The sequence below is a fragment of the Dreissena polymorpha genome, unplaced genomic scaffold (genome assembly GCF_020536995.1).
Source record: "Dreissena polymorpha isolate Duluth1 unplaced genomic scaffold, UMN_Dpol_1.0 chrUn001, whole genome shotgun sequence".
Lineage (NCBI taxonomy): Eukaryota > Metazoa > Mollusca > Bivalvia > Myida > Dreissenidae > Dreissena > Dreissena polymorpha.
This window is the reverse complement of record NW_026273315.1, coordinates 652,930-673,654: the sequence shown is the minus strand read 5'-3', so window position 1 is coordinate 673,654 and position 20,725 is coordinate 652,930. Positions and strand designations below refer to the sequence as shown.

The window sequence follows — 20,725 nt, the reverse complement described above, 5'->3', positions numbered from 1 at the left end:
TTCCTTATTTGTATATTCTGAGTCCTTTCAATGCATGTAAATACATGTGTTACTTTTTATTCCATTGAGGTTAGAGACAATTATGACAATTTTACAACAAAGTCAAAAATAATTTGTCAACATAACCTGGAGCACATGTTCACATGCGGTTTAATATTTCATTCAAGTTTGACCGCACTAGCATCTATATTGTTATGCCCCCCAAAGCTGGGCATATAGTGATCGCACTGTCCGTCTCTCTGTCCATCTGAAATTCCATCACACTTTGCGTTTTGTTTTCGAAAAATTTGGAAAAACACTTTGTGTTTAGGTTTAGAAAAATGTGGAAAAAGTGAGCATTTGTCATCCTATGGTGACAAGCCTTGTTATGCCCCAAATAAGGTGGCATATAGTGATTACACTGTCTGTCCGTCCGTCTGTCTGAAATTTCGTCACACTTTGCGTTTAGGATTAGAAAAATGCTCATAACTTCTATGTCCCTTGAGATATAATCTTCATATTTAGTATGCATGTGTATATGGACAAGACCTTTCCTTACGCACACACATTTTGACCCCTGTGACCTTGACATTGAAGTAAGGGTCTGCGTTTAGGTTTCAAAATCTGCGTTTAGGTTTCGAAAAATGCTTCTCAATTCTATGTCCCTTCAGATATAACCTTCATATTTGGTATTCATGTGTATATGGACAATGCCTTTCCATACGCACATAACTTTTGACCCCCGTGACCTGGACCTTGAAGTAAGGGTCTTCGTTTAGGTTTCAAAATTTTCGTTTAGATTTCGAAAAATGCTCGTAACTTCTATGTCCCTTGAGATATAACCTTCATATTTGGTATGCATGTGTATATGGACAAGGCCTTTCCATACGCACACAATTTTTGACCCCTGTGACCTTGACCTTGAAGTTTGGGTCTGCGTTTAGGTTTCAAACTCTGCGTTTAGGTTTCGAAAAATGCTCATAACTTCTATGTCCCTTGAGATATAACCTTCATATTTGGTATGCATGTGTATATGGACAAGGCCTTTCCATAAGATCAAAGTTTTGACCGTCTGTCTGTCCGCCTGTCCATCCGTCTCTGTGCCCGTCTGTGTATCTCATGAAGCTGCACATTTTGAGTGGTGAAAGGTCAAGGTCATCCTTCAAGGTCAAAAGTCAAAAAATAAAATAATAAAATGCATGTGTAACTCATGGAGCTGCACATTCTGAGTGGTAAAAGGTCATGGTCATCCTTCATGGTCAAAGGTCATTTTTTTTCATAGCAGCGCAGTAGGGGGCATTGTGTTTATGACAAACACATCTCTTGTTTTTTTTTAATTATTCTCTTTTCATGTTGGATGTATATGAATAAAATACCCATTTAATGTGACATAAGTTTCAATGATTAAAGAGAGTTTTGTCATTCATTTAAAAAAAAAGATGCTCATATAATTCCTTCACACAAAGTATCCAGCTAACCAATAACACGATATACTGCTTACCAATATGCATGATGTACTAGCACAAATTTCATAATTAAGTATAATATTTCCTATATAGTTCACTAAAATTGATGGTTGGTTTTAACATTCCAACTGATTTAAAAATTATTTGAACATGCAAAGCAAAATATTGAATGAGCTTGCATGTCAATTATATTGCCATGTTGTTGTTTGCATAGTCTATTTTTGCTTATAATTTATAAGAATTGGTTAATATCATAATATGTTGCCTCCAGTGCGGAGTAAACTTGTTAAATTATACAATTATGCCTGTTGCAGTATACCAAGTTATGCCCCTGCAATGTATTGTAATGTAACAGTATTACCGCCTTTCACACAAATTGATGATCACACCTTCATACCCCAAAAGATTAGTTGTATTTTTTGGCACCATTTCAGGTATCAAGACTTCCCCTGAGGAGGCCCCAACTGCCCTGGCAAACCCCCCTGTGGAACCCCTTCCTGCCCCCAAGCCACGGCAGACAACGCAGAGGACACCTGATCAGCAGGCTGAGAATGTCTCCCCTGCCCAGGCAGTGAACTTGTTTGAAAAGAAAGCGGGTAAGCTTTGTAAGGGAAAACTTCGTGTGGAGTCTGAATAAAGTTAATTTTTTTACATGTGGGTTTATCTGATAGAGAAAAACTAATCCTTTTATGTCCCCTTAATGTGGGAGGCATTCAGCATTGCCCTTGTCTGTCATACAAATGCCCTGTAATATCCTGTTCTCTGTAAATTGCTCACTGAATTTCGCCTATATTTTCATAGCTTTATAACCTTAAATAACCTTATAACCTTTATAACCTTTGCAAAGCATTATATCTGCAGCCTGTATTGGAAGTATAATGGCCTAATAACCTTTATTTTCCATGTTAGATTTTATAATACCTAATTGTTTGGTGCTTAACTCCTATTAAAATGCTGCCAACTTTCACAGCTAAAGAACATACATTGAAGGATAGGTGATGGTAAAGGAAGGATTTTTGTCTGAGACCAATTTGTGCGGAATTATGGTCCTTTGTAATATTATCAACTATAGAATATATACTTTCTTAAACTGTTTTGGACTCAACCCTGTCACAACTGCTTGGCAGGTTGTGCTCAAACCTATAATTTTACAAAAGAACCTGTTTTTGTAGGTGATTGAAAAGGGCGGAATTTTGGCTGAATCCAATTTTGACAGAATACTAATATAAATATAAACCTTTTTATGCCCCCGGTAGGGTGTCATATAGCAGTTGAACTGTCAGTCCGTCTGTCTGTCTGTCAGTCTGTGCGTACGTCCGAAAACTTTAACATTGGCCATAACTTTTGCAATAATGAAGATAGCAACTTGATATTTTGCATGCACGTGTATCTCATGGAGCTGCACATTTTCAGTGCTAAAAGGTCAAGCTCAATGTCATCCTTCAAGGTCAAAGGTAAAAAATCAAAATCCAAGGGAAGAAACAAGCTTTAAAGGGAGATAATTTCTTTTTATCAATTGACAGGTTGTGACAGATCATTTCACAAGGGAAGTAATAATTTTTAAAGGGATATAATAAAAGATATTTTTTTAATTCAAAGCGACGCAGTAGGGGGCATTGTGTTTATGACAAACACATCTCTTGTTTAGTTGAGTTACGCACAACAAATTTTTTCTCAAAAGTGTCTTCTTTGCTTTTGCTAAAAACGGGCCATTCTTATTCTGGTTTAATGCCAAAAAAGTACATCTACTTGGTTTATATGTTTGCAAAATGTCATCACTAGTGCAGCGATACTTTTGGAGTAAGGTGAGAGCCAAAAATCCTTCAGACAGAGGACAGGCGGACGAAAGAGAAAAACAACAGATTGACATAACAGAGGGATTGATTGACAAGGGAAAAATCTTTTTGACCACCTTCTAAAAAAGGAGGCAATAACATCTTAAAAATCAAAGGTCATCACAAAATGAGAGACTCATCTCTAGACTCATCTCTGGGTGTAAAGAGTTTGTAAAAGGTTTTCTTTTTGGCTTCGGGGACATGTTTGGAAACATGAGAATCAGGAAATAAAAATGACACAAAGGTATCCTCAGGTGGGTAACTTTTGTTTATTAAAGTAGAAACTGTATTTTGTAATATTTAGCATTTACATCATTTTCAGACCAGCCAAAACCAGATAAGATGTCAAAAGAAATGAAATGCAAATATGGGAATGAACCTTAATATATATAATTTTTTCTACAGTTTCAAAACTTGAGTTATTGAGCAGAAACTGTTCTTTCCAATTTTAGTAACAGTTCCCTTGCCCTTGCCCCAAATACAATGTTACGCTAGGTCTTCATACAAGGTTGCTATAGCTAAAGTTTAAATTAGATTGGTCAATGCAAACCAAAGGTATTGACCAGAAACCACATGTTTGAGGCCACCAGTTGCACACATGTAATCCCCAAATCACACCGTATTACGCGTCACGTCGATGGCAGATTGTTCCGTCGATGACAAACAGTTGGACTCAACCGCAAACAACAGGTAGGCTATATATTCGGTCGGTATATTTATATTACGGAAGTAAGGCCAAAATCATTGCTAAGAACATATTGTCCATTGACTGAGGACGCCACCAGGTAATTTTGGACTCGTTGTTCAAGTTTTTTAAAGAACTGTGAAAGAGTTAAAAGTGACAGTTTCGAAACATCATCGAAAATGACTGATTTTTGTTCAAAATATCTCAAGTTTGAAATAAATGACTTATATACTTACGCATTTATCCCTTGGGGATACGTAAGCCAAATATCCGCCCCTTGAGTTATTTCATGACCATGTCACAAGCGTCCAAACTGACCCCGTCGAAAAACAAATTGAAGCCGTAGTAGGCAGATATGTATTTTAAATGATGCCGATGATGGCAGAAACGCTGTAGAGGATGCTAACAAAGTGACAGATTTTTAAAATAACTATTTTATTTATTTCTCTCTTCTTTTTGTACTTTTATATACAATAAGGAAGCATAACTGTCCTTTGTAATATATCTCAAGACGGGATGGTTATGTATGCTGTAGGTGTATGAATATATGTTCAATAGCCTAGATTGTGATACCTATATGATATATATAACAAGGCTATAATATAATTAAATGAGGGTGTTTTTCTTTTGTAGAAAACCGTCACCATGAAGAAGTTCAGATGTTATAACTGTGTGACTCTGAGTTTGATATCGAATATGGACAGTTTAACATTATTGTTACATATCATACACTATCGGGTTCATCATATTTCCTAGATAAAGTATACTGCGACTCTAAAATTCTGAGATGTAAAATTACGTGTATGTTGTTAGAGACAACGTTGTATGTCTTAGATTGGCATTTCTGGGTAAACATATCACGTTAGAGAGGTTTAGATTTGTACATCTAAATTGTTACTTTTACGTATGATTTTACTATATTTTTCATTGAGCGTCTCGTGTTTTATCATCTGGAAACCCACCGATATAGGTAAAGTGAGAAGTTTTGGATTTTTATCAGCGTGTTTTCAAGTCCAAAACTTCCAGTATTACCTCTATCGCTGGGTTTCCAGACAACTTAAGGGGTGTTGCGGCAGCTTATTTAACCGAGGATATATTTATAGCAACACCGATTCGCTTTTATCACAACCCAATATTTTTGTTATCAGAATCATCACATATTACAGAGTGGGTTCATAAAACAAAGGTCAGTGGTTCGATCCCAGGTTCGGCTAACTTTTTTTATCTCTTTTTTTCTTTCTTTATTTGAAATCTTGTTTTATCCTGGAGCTATTGATGATTAAGGTCGAGTTTGATACCACATTGTCTTATGTTTGTGATTTAATATTGTATTATTATTGTTGTTTTTGTGTAAGCTGTTGAGATTCCAGGTAAGGTTATAAACAATGTCAAAGGTTTATGCATATTTCTAGCAATCAATGTACCGGTACTTGGGTTTAGCCAAATTGCTATATTTTATGAAATTTGACATAGACGGTAGGGATAATTAAACAACAAAATCTCTGTTAATAGTGCGGTGACCCCCTTGTTTTATTTTTGTTTTATGATAACAATACGTAGATGAAAGTATTTAAGCAGTTTCGCAGAAAGTTATGAGATAGAACTTTTTAATTTCATTTATGTGGTTAAAATAGTAAAAAATTGAAGTTTTTTTGGGTGACATAAAAATTATAAAATTACATTTCTTAAAATTTAACTTGTGTTCTCCCTTTTTTTGGTAGTTTGTGGTTTAATTAAATGGTATATGATGTATCTTAGCTTATATAATATCTAAATGTTGTTAATTTCATAGGTTATTAATCATTTTTATGCAATAAGAGATTTTTCAGTTATAATGAAAAAGTACATGTTATATAATGGTGAATAAAATCAAAACAAGGCCGGTGAGCCTATGTTTTTATTTAATTTTTCATTTAGTATTTGTATGTAGTATTTGAACATAAATTTTGAACAAAATCTATTAGATGGAAAAAAAATCAGCAAAACTGCAGCAACACCCCTTATCAAGAGACGCCCGATGGAAAATATAACATACATCATACGTATAAGTTACAAGTATAACATACAAATCAAAACCTCTATATGACTTACCATCTCCATCACAATACGTTTAACTTGTATATATATATTTAAACGTACGTGTTCAATAAAACCAATATTAGCTAATTATCATCTAAGAAATACAATTGTTATCATTAAATTTTAAATCATATTATGTGTTTTGTTTTGTTTTCACTTAAACATTGTACATGGTTATAATGCATGGACCTACATGACTGACTGGTATACAAATATGACTTGTCGGAGTTTGTAACAGTGTGACTAGCTTAAAAAGAACATTAACAATGAAATACAATTAAACATTTGATAACAAACACAAATATTTCTTAAAACTCAAACAATCTTATAAAGATAGTTCTACAAATCTTAAAGAGGTGGACATTATTATGTCGACGTACATGGCCATTTGGATTAATTGTGTTTATACAAAATCATGATTCAACACAGATGCTTGTTATGATGAATAAGGTACTAGTAAATTAAAAAAGTTCATACCGCACCATTATAATACATATCAAAGACAGTGTATGCCACTGTGATGCATGGTCACATATATTTTTTCTATATGGATGTATTTACAAAACAAATATAAGTTCAAGCAATTACATGCAGATTACCTGATCTGTGAATAAAATTCAAAGAGAACATAGTCAAAAACTTATTATTAAGCTACTACAACTCCTGAATAAACAAATAATGTTATGATCAGATGAGTCAGGACTCTCAGAAAAATCACAAGCTCTTTCTGGCAAAAAAAACCGGCTTGTATCAGCTCGATCCTCTGATGAAATATTTCATCCGTAATAATTTCTTCATGTGAATCGCTGTATGTGCAGAGCAATTTGATGGTACAAATTATTATTCTCTCCTATTACTGCGTGCAGTGAATGTCTTTTCAACAAACCTACAGCAAACATAACCTTCCCGTTTTGATAATATATTATAAAGAACAGTTTTGCTTCTCAATTGTATATAAAAGTACAAAAAGAAGAGAGAAAAAAAAAATACTTATTTTGACAATCTGTCATCTTTGTTAGCATCTTATACAGCGTTTCTTCCATCATCGGCATCATTTAAAATACATATCTGCCTACTACGGCATCAATTTTTTTTTGACGGGGTCAGTATGGACGCCTGTGACATGGTTATGAAACAACTCAAGGGGCGGATATTTGGCTTACGTATCCCCAAGGGATAAATGAGTAAGTATATAACACGAAATGCAGTCATTTATTTCAAACTTGAGATATTTTGAACAAAATCAGTCATTTTCGATGATGTTTCGGAAACTGTCACTTTTAACTAGTTCACATTTCTATAAAAACGTGAACAACGAGTCCAAAATTACCTGGTGGCGTCCTCAGTCAATCGACAAAATGTTCGTAGCAATGATTTTGGCCTTACTTGCGTAATATAAATATACAGACCGAATATACAACCTACCTGTTGTTCGCGGTTGAGTCCAACTGTCTGTCATCGATGGAACAATCTGCCATCGACGTGACGTGTAATACTGTGTGCAAATCTGATTAACATGATTTTAACTTCCATGAAAACATGGTTCAAACTGTAAGTTTCTTATTCCAATTTTTTAAGATTGGTAAGTGTAGTTATGGATATGGATGACAAAATAAATGTGTCTGATTCAAATGTCAAAATGATTTGTGTCAAGTTATCGCATGTGTGTTTTACATAAAATTCACCAGTTTTTCAAAGCAGTAATATTTTATTATCCAGATATAAGAATACTTCTTGTTGGACATACTGGCCATGGCAAAAGTGCAACTGGAAACACGCTTCTTGGAATCAAAAGGGAGGAAGGATTTCATGATGAATTGAGTCAAGTTTCTGTTACACAGGAGTATAAGAGGCTGGTAAGTTGAAAATAAGTGTTCAACGTATAATGGTTTTTAAATATTTACATGTCTTAACTTTATTGCACACTTTTAAGTCATAGGGATTGTCATATGTCTGGAACTATGGTATTGTTGCAATATGTAAAAGCCCTATTTATATTTGTACAAAAATGGTAAGACGTCAAACAGTGCGTAACTTAGAACAAGAGGCGCTAACCTTAGACCTAAAGAACAATTTATTCTAAGAAGGCAGAGTTCAGAATAATAAAAGTACACATGTACATAATGAAAAATAAATATTTAATTTCTAGACACATTTTTTGGGGAAACTCGGCTTAGATATTTATTAGAACAAATGCTCTTTCCAAGTTTAATGAAGATATTTCTTGTATGTGGCAAGTTGGAGTTTTGACAAACTTTTTCTATAATTTGACTTAGTGACCTAGTTTTAAACCCATATGCCCCAGTTTTAAACTTGGCCTAGATATAGGACAAACTTAATGACCAAGTTTCATGAAGGTTGGACTGAAAATGTGACTGCCACAAACCTGAACCATGTTTTACCTTGGCCAAGATGTCATTAGAACAAATGTTCTGATCAAGTTTTATGAAGATCTAACAACAAATGTGACTTCTAGAGTGTTGACAAACATTTTCTCTTAATTTCGATCTAGTGACCTAGTTGTTGATCTCATAAAACCTAGAATCAAACCATGGTATCATTGGGTCCAAGTTTCATGTAGCCTGTTAATAAGGTTTCTGCTGACAACTGACGATTAAGGACGGACAAATGACTATCACATAGGCTCGCCATGAGCACGCTGTGCTCAGATGAGCCAAACTGCATGTGAAGTTTGGCAATTTTATTCTTTGTGCAAATAATAGTATGAACCCTATATGGCTCAAACGCATACGGTTTTGATTCATTTCTTGTATACTTGTTTACTTCATACCTTAATGTATATGATAAAAGGTAACCATTTAATGTTTATAGCTTTGCAACCATCAAACACGAACTGTCAAAGAACAACACCATTCTTAACCTTTAATGCACACATTCCAAAAAAAAGACATCCATAAAATTATGTAAATGAAGGGTCATATAAAGATTGAAGGTCTTATAAAGTATACCGGTAGGTTTATAAGACCTTTGAGTTTTCTGATGAAAAGCCATTAAGTGGTAAGATATAAGGAGCTGATGCACAATATGTGACTAAGAGTGACCTTGACCTGAAGCCTGCTAGACTGATTTATTCCTTCTTCACTCAGCTAAGTTTCTTGAAACTGCTTTAAAGTGTAAAGAGGAAATATATTTTCAAAACAATCATGCTATATGACAAATGAGCAGATAAAACCAGAGGAACTGACAACCCAATCATTTCACTATTGCTTGAGTGAAATTATATGGTTTGATAATTTGATCACTCTGGCTTGTTGCTAAACCTTACAATTTATTAATAGTAGGGGCTGTTTTTAGCTCCACTGGCCAGAGGCCAGTGGGGCTTATGTCATGGTCCTGTGTCCGCCGTGCGTGCGTGTGTGCGTCCGTTAATTTTTTCTTTAAACATCTTCTTCTCCTAAACTACAAGTCAAATTCTGATAAAACTCCTCACAAATGTTCCTGGGGTGGACCCCTTTGAAATTTGTTCAAATAATGCCCCTGGGATCAAATTTGACCCCGCCCCGGGGGTCACAAAAATGAACATATTCTTATATAAAGCCTATTTTGTGCAAACTTAACAAATCTTCTTGTCCATAACCTTAGGGCCTAGGGCTACCAAATTCGGTATGTAGTGACATCTAATAGTTCTCTACTAAGTTTGTTCAAATTATGCCCCTGGGGTCAAATTTGACCCTGCCCCGGGGGTCACAAAAATGAAAATACGTTTAAATAAGGCCTATTTTGTGCAAACTTTAAAAATCTTCTTGTCCATAACCGTATGGCATTGGGCTATCACATTAATTTGGTATGTAGTGACATCTAATAGTCCTCTTCCAAGTTTGTTCAAATTGAGACCCTAGGATCAAATTTGATATGGCCAGAGGCCAGCGGGGCTTATGTCATGGTCCTGTGTCCGTTGTGCGTGCGTGTGTCTGTGTGTTAACTTTTTCTTTGAACATCTTCTTCTCCTAAACTACAATATAAAGAAGTGAAACTCCAGCTGCTGGAGCAGTATTGAATTTTCATTAAAAACAATTAGTTGGTCCTTTATTTAAGGCAAGTGACCGATTGCCCAAACAGTACAAAACAGCACAATACAGCACAATACAAACCAACATAAACACAAAATATGAATAAAGCTGGGGTCACCGCCTTGGAACGGTCAATGCAAAGCATTGGGACAAGTCCAATTCTGATAAAACTTCTCACAAATGTTCCTGGGTGAACCTCTTTCAAATTTGTTCAAATTATGCCCCTGGGGTCAAATTTGACCCTGCCCCAGGGGTCACAAAAATGAACATATGCTTATATAAAGCCTATTTTGTGCAAACTTTAAAAATCTTCTTGTCCATAACCCTAGGGCCTATAGGCTACCAAATTAGGTATGTAGTGACATCTAATAGTTCTCTACTTAGTTTGTTCAAATTATGCCCCTGGGGTCAAATTTGACCCTGCCCGGGGGTCACAAAAATCAACATACGCTTAAAAAAGGCCTATTTTGCGCAAACTTTAAAAATCTTCTTGTCCATAGCACTATGGCATAGGGCTACCAAGTTTGATATGTAGTGACATCTAATAGTCCTCTACCAAGTTTGTTCAAATTAAGCCCCTGGGATCAAGTTTGACCGTTCCCCAGGGGTCACAAAAATGAACATATGCTTATTTAAAGCCTATTTTGCGCAAGCTTAAAAATCTTCTTGTCCATAACCCTAGGGCCTAGGGCTACCAAATTCGGTATGTATTGACATCTAATAGTTCTCTACTTAGTTTGTTCAAATTATGCCCCTGGGGTCGAATTTGACCCTGTCCCGGGGGTCACAAAAATGAACATACGCTTAAATAAGGCCTATTTTGTGCAAACTTTAAAAATCTTCTTGTCCATTACCGTATGGCATAGGGCTACCAAATTTGTTATGTAGTGACATTGTAATACATTGCAGTCAATGTAATTGTAAATAAGCCAAAAAGCCCCAGACTATGTTGTTTGACAATTACGATCACAAGCAACACTGCTTACTGATTTTACACAGCCAATCTTAAGAAAAAGACATGTGTTTGGCAACATGCTTTCATGATCTGACAACATTTTCAAGGCTACCTCATGCAAATCCATATCTTAACAACTACCAATGACAAGTCTTTTGTATGTTACATTGTTTGATCTGTTTTGGTTTTGAAACACTTCAAGTCAATATTGTTTACACAAACTTCTCCCTGATTTTCCAAACTTCTCCCTGTTTCAGAAAAAGGAGAAGTCACTTATTATACGCCTATTTTTTTAAGGCCTAGGGTAGTCCCTGCAAACACCTATAGATAACTTTTCTGCTGAAACAATTTTTAGTTTTGTTTGCAAGGTGATTAACATATATAAAAAGTAAGTTATTTATTGCAGGTACAAGAAAGGTTTGGAAGAAAATTAGAAATTGTGGACACTCCTGGAATTTTTGATACATCCTTTGAGCAACAATTTGTTTATGAACAAATATACCAGTGTATAGGGCTGACATTGCCTGGTTTCAATGCTATCTGCTTAGTATTGCGCCCAGATCGCTTTACTAAAGAATTGGTTCAAACGGTGGAAATTTTCTTCAAATTGTTTGGAAAAGGCGTTGATGAATATGCATTTGTCCTTTTTACCCACATAGAAACAGAAGCAGAAATGAAAAACTACATAAGAGGAGGGGAGAAAAAGACTGAAGATGATGGACAAAAAGCATTTCAAGTGCTTAGAAAAAGATGTCAAGACAAAATGTTGTTCATTGATAACAAAGCTTCCAAAGATCTTAAAGAAGATATGGTTTTAAATATCTTAACAGCAGTTGATGAAGCTAATGCCAAAGCACTGAGGCCGTACTTTGTGAACAAAATAAGCAGAAACTTGGCACAAAAGGCTACAGACTTTTATATGATACATGTCTGTGGATTGGGATCTGAGCGGTCAAAAGAAGGTAATTACTAGAACTGAGTCCTTACGACAAATAACAAAATTTGCAAACGTTTAGGGACTTAAAACATTGTGTATAACAGGATGTGACAAATGCCCCTGGAGTATATGCTTGTAGAGACGAAAGGCACTACGTTAAGTTACAATGGACAGTATACAAAAGTCTTAAAAAGGTTATCCCTTCAAGTTATAAGCAGAAATAAAAATTCGTAACCTCTTATATGACAAAAAATGTCAAACAATATCTGAAACAAAATATTTAGGCGCACAAGTGCTTATACTGGTAAATATGTTTGCAAAGTTTTATCCCTCTAGCACCACTGCTTTTTAGTAACCCATGACAGACAAAACAAATGAAATGAAAAACAGAAAGACTGAAGGACTGACCTTAAATTGTGACCTTGACCTTTGAAGAAGAAGCAGTGGTGTTAAATGCAGCACATGGTCTTTTCTTAACCTAAGTCACCCAGATTAAAACTCAGCCTAAAAATGTCAAGATAAAAATACTGACCAAGTTTCATTAAAATCGACCCATAACTTTATTTTTCAAGAGTGGCAACAACACTTTTAGAATTTGGTAACTGCTCCCAAAATGAGACCTAAACACATGCGTTTATTTTCAGTTGAATTCTAGCAGTTGAAAAAGTGATATGGAGATGTTGCACATTAACCATTATGTTTTTGAATCATCAATACATTATTTTGTTGTGATAATCAATAAAATTGAGAATATGAAACTCTTGTAATGTCCATATCAGGTTAATAATGGCAAGCTATACTTTAATACATAGAAACAGCTTGAACTGCTCATCACAGGCTTTGTTTTGGAATCATCAATAAATTATTGCTTTGTGATAATTACTAAAATCGGGAATGTGAGACTTGTCTTTTGTCAATATCATATTCATAATGGCAAGCTATACCTTAATACATAAAATAATTAAGAATTACTGAGTGTTCAATATTCAGATGGTGTTGAATCATATTTCATAGTCAACTTATTAGGGATGGTTAGTATATATGGGTATAAGAGGTACTCAAACTGACCATTTGATATTTTTTCATGCGACAAGCTTTTTATATGTGAATATAAGTATGTTCAACCTAATGACCCCAAAATCAAAAAGGTCTTGTCTTTATATTATAGACACATGTCGATGTTGAAACAAGAGCTGAGTTTGTGAAACACAATGCCCCCTACTGTGCTTTGAAGCCATATATTTGACCTTGAAGGATGACCTTGACCTTTTACCACTCAAAATGTGCAGCTCCAGTAGATACACATGCATGCCAAATATCAAGTTGCTATCTTCAATATTGCAAAAGTTATGACCAAGGTTAAAGTTTTGGGACAGACAGGCCAAAAACAATACACCCCCGATCATTCGATCCGAGGGAATAAAAAAACTCTTTAATGAATAGTTATCAAGATGAAGTTAATGAAAACAAAGTGTGACCATGGATTAAAATTCAGACAGAGGTATCAAAAGGACATTTGTCCATAGAATACAGATGCCTCCACATTCCACGTTTGTTTTCAAATTTGACTTTTGATCTTTAACATGACCTGGACCTTTAAGGTAGGGAGACGGGTGTTACAAATGACACGTTGTTTTATAATGGTTTACATTTGTTGCAAAATATGTTTAATCTATCAAATTAATGGCAAATTTATGGCTGATAAAAAAGGAATTTTTTGACCGACATCTAGACAGCCGGAAAGTTACAAAGATGGAAAGTGTGATAGCTTTACGCTGCTGTCTTTGATGTAGAGCTTATAAACAATATGTCTCCAGGGAGACAGTGATAGCTTTACGCTGCTGTCTTTGATGGAGAGCTTAAAAACAATATGTCTCCAGGGAGACAGTGATAGCTTTACGGTGCTGTCTTTGATGTAGAGCTTATAAACAATATGTCTCCAGGGAGACAGTGATAGCTTTACGGTGCTGTCTTTGATGTAGAGCTTATAAACAATATGTCTCCAGGGAGACAGTGATAGCTTTACGCTGCTGTTTTTGATTTAGAGCTTATAAACAATATGTCTCCAGAGAGACAGTGATCGCTTTACGCTGCTGTCTTTGATGTAGAGCTTATAGACAATATGTCTCCAGGGAGACAGTGATAGCTTTACGCTGCTGTCTTTGATGTAGAGCTTAAAAACAATATGTCTCCAGCGATACAGTGATAGCTTTATGCTGCTGTCTTTGATGTAGAGCTTTAAAACAATATGTCTCCAGGGAGACAGTGATTGCTTTACGCCGCTGTCTTTGATGTAGAGCTTAAAAACAATATGTCTCCAGGGAGACAGTGATTGCTTTATGCCGCTGTCTTTGATGGAGAGCTTATAAACAATATGTCTCCAGGGAGACATAATTATTCCTCAATATGATTTATGAACATTGTAACATAAAGTTTTCTTAAATTTTTAGATCTAAGAATTCTTCTCATTGGACTCCCTGGACATGGAAAAAGTGCAACTGGGAACTCCCTTCTGGAAAAAAGATTGTTTCCTGAAAATGCTCCCGCAGTTCCAAATGCAGGCCAAGAAACAGAAGTAAGTAACGGTGTGGGTTTACAGTAATGTAATTTATACAATGTGATACTCACAATGATAAGGAAGTCACCAACCCATATGTATAATTGCACTTTACTTATAAACTTTCTTAAGATACGTAAAAACATTCTGTAATTATCTCTGCAATATTTTATTCAGAACTTTAACTAGGAATTTTTTTCTCACACATGATTTTATTGAAGTATGGATTTTTTTTTAATGCATACAGAAGTTCTAATCGGGACACAATTTGACCTTTGCAGTGTAAGCACAGGTACTTGAAAATATTTTTTTTGGTCCTTATATATATAATTAAAAAAAAAGGTATCCAACGATGATTTCACCGGTGTATTTAATAACGCTATACAACAGCATGAAAGATCGAATAATGCACACAAATGTCGTTGTGGTTGTCAGCAGGAAGCATCAATCTATGATTAAACACAGTTTATTTGATGAAAATCCACCAAGTATGTCCAAAACAGCTAAAAGTTTCACAAATATGAACCCCAAATCGAAGGGTCCAAATGTCAGTTACGACGGAAGGCGATTTTTGGTCGATTTTTCACAATTAAACAAGAATTTCGGTATAAACTCCACATACGTTTTTCAGTAACTAAATTTTCCTTCGAAATACATCGTTCTTTAGTAACTGCAGAACAAAAATACTCAGAAAAAGTAGAAAATACACAAATTTTATGTTATAAGTTCAAACAGTATACCATTCGGTACCCCTCGCAGATTATCATATTATATTATTTTCAACCAATGAAACGTCTTCTTTCCGTAATACCGATTCTGCCTTAAAATGGTGGTCGTGATGTTGCGCAATACGCAAAATGTGTTTTTTTTAATGAATTTGCGACTTTTTACCGTTCAACTTGGACTAAAGAACGACGTAGTTTTAATGAAAACTTAGTAAATGAAAAACGTATGTGGAGTTTATAACAAAGTTCTTGTTCAATTGTGAAAAAACGACCGAAATTCGCCGTCTGTCATAACTGACAGTTGGACGTCGAGAATTACACACTGCGATTTTGGGGACTTATTTGTGAAACTTTAAGCTGTTTTGGACATACTTGATGGATTTTCATCAAATAAACGGTGTTTAATCATATATTGGTGCTTCCTGCTGGCAACCACAACGACGTTTGTGTGCATTATTTGATATTTCATGCTGTTGCATAGCGTTATTAAATACACCTGTGAAATCATCGTTTGATACCTTTTCTTTTATTACATATATAAGGACAAAAAAAATATTTTCAAGTACCTGTGAGTCTAAGTGTGAACCTGTGACCTTAAACCAAAAAAGTTTTGTTCTTGCAATCAATATATTGCATTTTATTGGTGTTAAATTATCAGTTGTCTTAACTTATTTAGAAATCCCATAATGCAAAATAAAATAAATTTGACCGAAAGATGAAGTAACAGAGGAAGGGATTGGTAGATAAATAACAAACCTGCACCCTTATAAAGACTAACTGAAGGAAAATGATTTAAAGGAAACTTGTACTGTTTCCAATTTTTATGAATTAGAATAAATTGTAAAATATAACCACCAGAACATTTAATGTTTGATAAAATCCATCAGGTCTTGTTAGAGGGTAGGTTTTTGAAGCAAAATGATATTTCACGGATAGAGTAATGTGACTCTTAGGGCATTTGATAAAAAACTCGTATAGATAAAAAATTATATGATGCTACAAACCAGATAAATAACCTCTCTTCCTTGATTTAGTGATTTTTTACATTAGGACTATAACAACTATATCATCCTCCCAAAGAATGTTGGCAATTTTTACCAAGCCACTTCATTTTTCAATTTCTTTGTAGATGACAGCTATACAACTTAACAAACCAAATACAAAACCTAAAGACCTAAGTGGGGAAATCAATGGTCGTAAAATAAAGATTGTAGAGTTCCCAGTTAAAGATCCCTCAAGCGAGAGTGACATAGATTTTAAGAAGGAACTGTTTCAAACAGAGAAAATGTTGGATCCAGGATTTCATGCAGTTTGTTTTGTAATAGATCCAAATAAGTTCTCTGATGTGAAAGACCAATTCAAACGATTCATGGAATACTTTGGAGATGATGCTAGTGATTATGCTTTTGTAATCATGACTTTTACTAAAAATGAAAATGAATATGAAGATCATTTTTGTTCCAATATAGACGCCAAACATCCAGTTGCATCTGTATTGAGCTTTTGTAAAGAAAAGGAGTTATACATAGACAATAAGGTCTCATCAGCAGAAAAGGAAGAAATGATAAAAGAGATGTTGACTTTGATTGACAGTGCAAATGCAAAAAAACTTACTCCTCACTTCAGTTCTCGGTTCAAACAACAAACTGAAGCTGCAGAGGCTGCTAAAACTGAAGAAGCTGCTAAAGCGGCCAAAGCGGCAAGAGCTGCTATTAAAGCTGCTAAAGAAGCTGAAATTAAGCACCAAAGGGAACTTCTAAGGGTTGAAGAGCAAGCTATAGAAATATATAAAAGAGACTTTGAAGCGGAAAAAAGACGGCTTGAAGCAGAAAAATTGCGGCTTGAACAGGAAGTTAGTACACAAAATAGGAGGGCTGAGAATATGGAAGCACGTACAAGAGAACTTGAACAGAGAGTTTTTCAAGCAGAATTTTTCAGACAATGTGGAAATAATAATCCACCAAAAACAGAAGGTTATAATTGTACAATTCAGTAAAGTTTTTTTTAGACTATACTATGACAACTATATAAACAATTTATTTGGTTGCTATGACTTTTTTTATATATTGTCTCATAAAAAGTAGATGCATTTGTTGTACATGATTGCTTTGCGGTTTTTACTGGAAACAAAAAATAGATTTAGGTAAAATTTCAATCATGAACAATGATATAAAAAGCTTTCAATATTTAAGTTGTATATTTTTTTCAATATTATTTAATGGCTATTGTTGGCAGAATTAAAATAAAACACATATCATATGTAAACAAAAGATAGTCCTTTCCATATGTTTTCATGTTGTTGTTTTTTTCTTATAATCTATTGTTTAAATAATAATATATTTTTTATACCATATTTTACCATGTATTATGCACAGTTTTATACGCCCCTAACATGTATTTTTTAAAGTTGTTGCATTTGTAATACTTAATAACACATAAAGGTAATTCAGCTGTTAAACATTTGAACCAAATCCACCAATCACTTAAATTATACTAAGGAAGTGAGTACACAAACTTGTTGAGAACCATACAATTTTATAGTTAAAAGCTGAAAAATGGCCTTTATTCATCCAAAACTGGTTGCAGCCAAATTCCTTTCTAAACCGATACCTGCACATTTGGATATCATTTGTATTATTTTTATAGCTGTGAAAGTTTAAGCAAAATCATGCAAATCAGCGAAAACGAAGTTGAGTAGAATATTTTTGGGCTTATATATATAAATATTGAAAATCTGACAAAGGGCTCTCAAAACTTTTCACAGAACAGTTCCTTCTAATATATTCTGATAATATATTAAGGTCATTCAGAATAAGGTAGGATCCACCTGCCATTAAAAAAAGAGTTATATTGGAGAAAAATCATACAAACGGCCATTATTCTGCAAAAACTGGTTTCATTTTTTTTGCAATCTACACATAAAGGTCCTTGAAAGTTTGAAAGTGTGAAAGTTTGAGTGAGATCCACCCAACCATTCAAGAGCAGTTGAAAACATAATAATCCTGATGTATTTATGGACATACAGTCATGGAGACATAACTTACTGACAACTGCAATTCTAAATTCTTAATACAAGCATTCAACAATTAATTTTGATTGTTTTAGAAAATGTCATGGTTTTGTACGGGCGAGTGCAGATTTCTCAATGGCAAGTGAGTATTTGGAATCGCTTGTCCTACATGACGAGTAGCATTATTATGTTTATTCGAACCTATGAATACACCATGAAGTCACCTCTAAAGCTTTAATGTAAGAGCCCATTGTGAAGTGGTGTGAATGTCAGCCTATCATCATGAATCAACTGAATCTTGGGTGTAATCATTCAACTTAAGAATGTTTTGTATTTATTATTTCTAAACTGTATAAGTATATAATAGATGTTTTCAATCGTTTTTTTCCATGTGATTTATCTCACCCTATGTGTCTTTGTATATATTGATGTGATATACTTTCCAATATGAAAGCATTTTAAAGCTTTGTATTTTTTGATGATATCGGAATGAAAATACACGTATTATATTTGCATGTTATAGCTGACCCCAACATTAAAGCTTTGTAATTGTGATGAGGATGATGAATATAATAATGGTGTGTGTTAGTATGATACTGAATTGAACATTGATTATATATATATATTTTTTTTAATGTCGCATTTTTGTATGACACTATATTTAGCTTTAAACAAACATATAATAATTGTATTCCTTTGCATTGCTTGCTTTTAGATCAGTAAAACAGTTTTGTGGTTGATGAGGATAATGAATATAATGATGGTGTGTGTTTGTCTGAGACTGAATTGAACATTGATTACCAGTATATATATATATAAAACAACTAATGTTGCATTTTTGTATGAAACTATATATAGCTTTATTATACCTCGACTGACTTTCCCATGAACAATTTCTACATACATAAAGTGTGAAAATGTTAAATGTCGCATGGGACAATATATAATGTCACATGGAGCCAAATTAAATAACAAAGGACAATCAGAATAGAGTACAAGTGAAACTTAAAATTTACCATAAGCCTCTAAAGATGTTAATATATATCTTATGTTTTAACAAATTATACCCAAAAACTTTTTTTTTCATTTTATGTGAATTGTGTTAACCAGAAATATGAATTATTTTAGAAATCATAATTACAGGTCTGACCGTATCTTTGATTGTGTATTTATTCTTCAAACATTTTCAATATTGCTTTCCACGACTATATAACTGCCCTTGGTAAAAATGGTGTTGGAGAAACAAAATATAAAATCAAGACAGCACACTGACAATCCTCTAAAATGTATCTAAGCAAAGGCAAAGATTTTTTTGTATAAGCCAAACATTTATTGCGTTATTTGTTCTAAATATATAAAACTTATTCTGTATCAGTACTTTATTATCCATTTTGTAGTGTACAATGTGTTAATATTCAATTTAGTTTGTCTATTACTGATTAAAACCTATTCAGTGTATTACTAAACATTGATCACATTAAATGATCAAAGTTGGAAATGTATATAAACATTGTTTATGTTGGCTTTAAACAACAGTAACCAAAAAAGAGCAGCAGCTTGGTCTTTCTTTCTTGATCCTAGTACTGATTAAATACAAAGACAATCTAAACGATGGCACATATTTACCGACCCATTCTAAGATTTAGAATTAATAAATTTAAATTATATAACAAATAGTTTCCTCTTTAGATCAATACAATTATAGCAACCGTTCTTGTTCCATTCACAAAGTTTACCTATCGTAACGGTATAGATGTAAAAGCTAACTGTATCAAATTACAATTTTAAAGAAATTCTTAAATCTTCAATCTAAGAGTCAGACGGTGATGTGGTCCAAGATATTAAAGTCAGTAAGCCCAAGTAATACCTTTGTATTATTTGCGGACTTTCAAAATTTGTATAATGTAAAATAAATGTCAATATCACAATATTTGTTCAGGAAGACCTATACGATAACAACTAGTGTTTATATTATTTTTTGTTAAGAAATTGTAAATATTGAGATGCTTAGTTTTATTGACACTTTATCTTGTTTTACATTGAACTGTGTGTACACAGCTGCTTTCTGTGCTTTCCAGTAGTTTCTGGATTCTGGATTCACTGTTTTATAACCATCATGGTGATTCATTATATTTGTGGTATTAACAGCATAGATTTACTGCCTTTTATTTTACATATATTTATATATTGGTTTTAACAGATGCACGATTAAGCTTATTTGACCTTGTTGACAAAAGAAAATTTATAAAATGTTGTCATTTTTATATTCTTTTCCATTTGGAATCAATTTTCTGTGTAAAATAAATTGTAAACAATGAATACTAGTTCATAAATGATAACATTTTAAAAAGAATTATAAAGTGATTAATAAAACAATTTTATAATATTTTTATATTCATTTTAAAGGCTACATAAAAAATGTAGTCACATGCAGAAGAATGGTTTATATTAATATTGAATTAAATA

General features: G+C 33.8%; 1 protein-coding gene across 5 annotated transcripts in view; it reads left to right on the top strand.

Moving 5' to 3' along the window:
* LOC127863169 (GTPase IMAP family member 6-like) overlaps positions 1-17,603 on the top strand; it is a 36,978-nt gene extending 19,375 nt beyond the window's left edge. Inside the window, exons 3-7 of one of the 5 annotated variants that reach the window (XM_052402555.1) lie at positions 1,880-2,041; positions 7,764-7,900; positions 11,437-11,992; positions 14,418-14,542; positions 16,379-17,603. In XM_052402555.1, coding sequence (XP_052258515.1) covers positions 1,880-2,041; positions 7,764-7,900; positions 11,437-11,992; positions 14,418-14,542; positions 16,379-17,245 — 1,847 coding nt within the window. In that variant the 3' untranslated portion in view covers positions 17,246-17,603. The remainder of the gene's footprint in view (positions 1-1,879; positions 2,042-7,763; positions 7,901-11,436; positions 11,993-14,417; positions 14,543-16,378) is intronic. The other 4 variants (XM_052402553.1, XM_052402557.1, XM_052402556.1 and 1 more) reach the window with 4 other exon arrangements.
* The last annotated feature ends 3,122 nt before the right edge of the window (positions 17,604-20,725 follow it).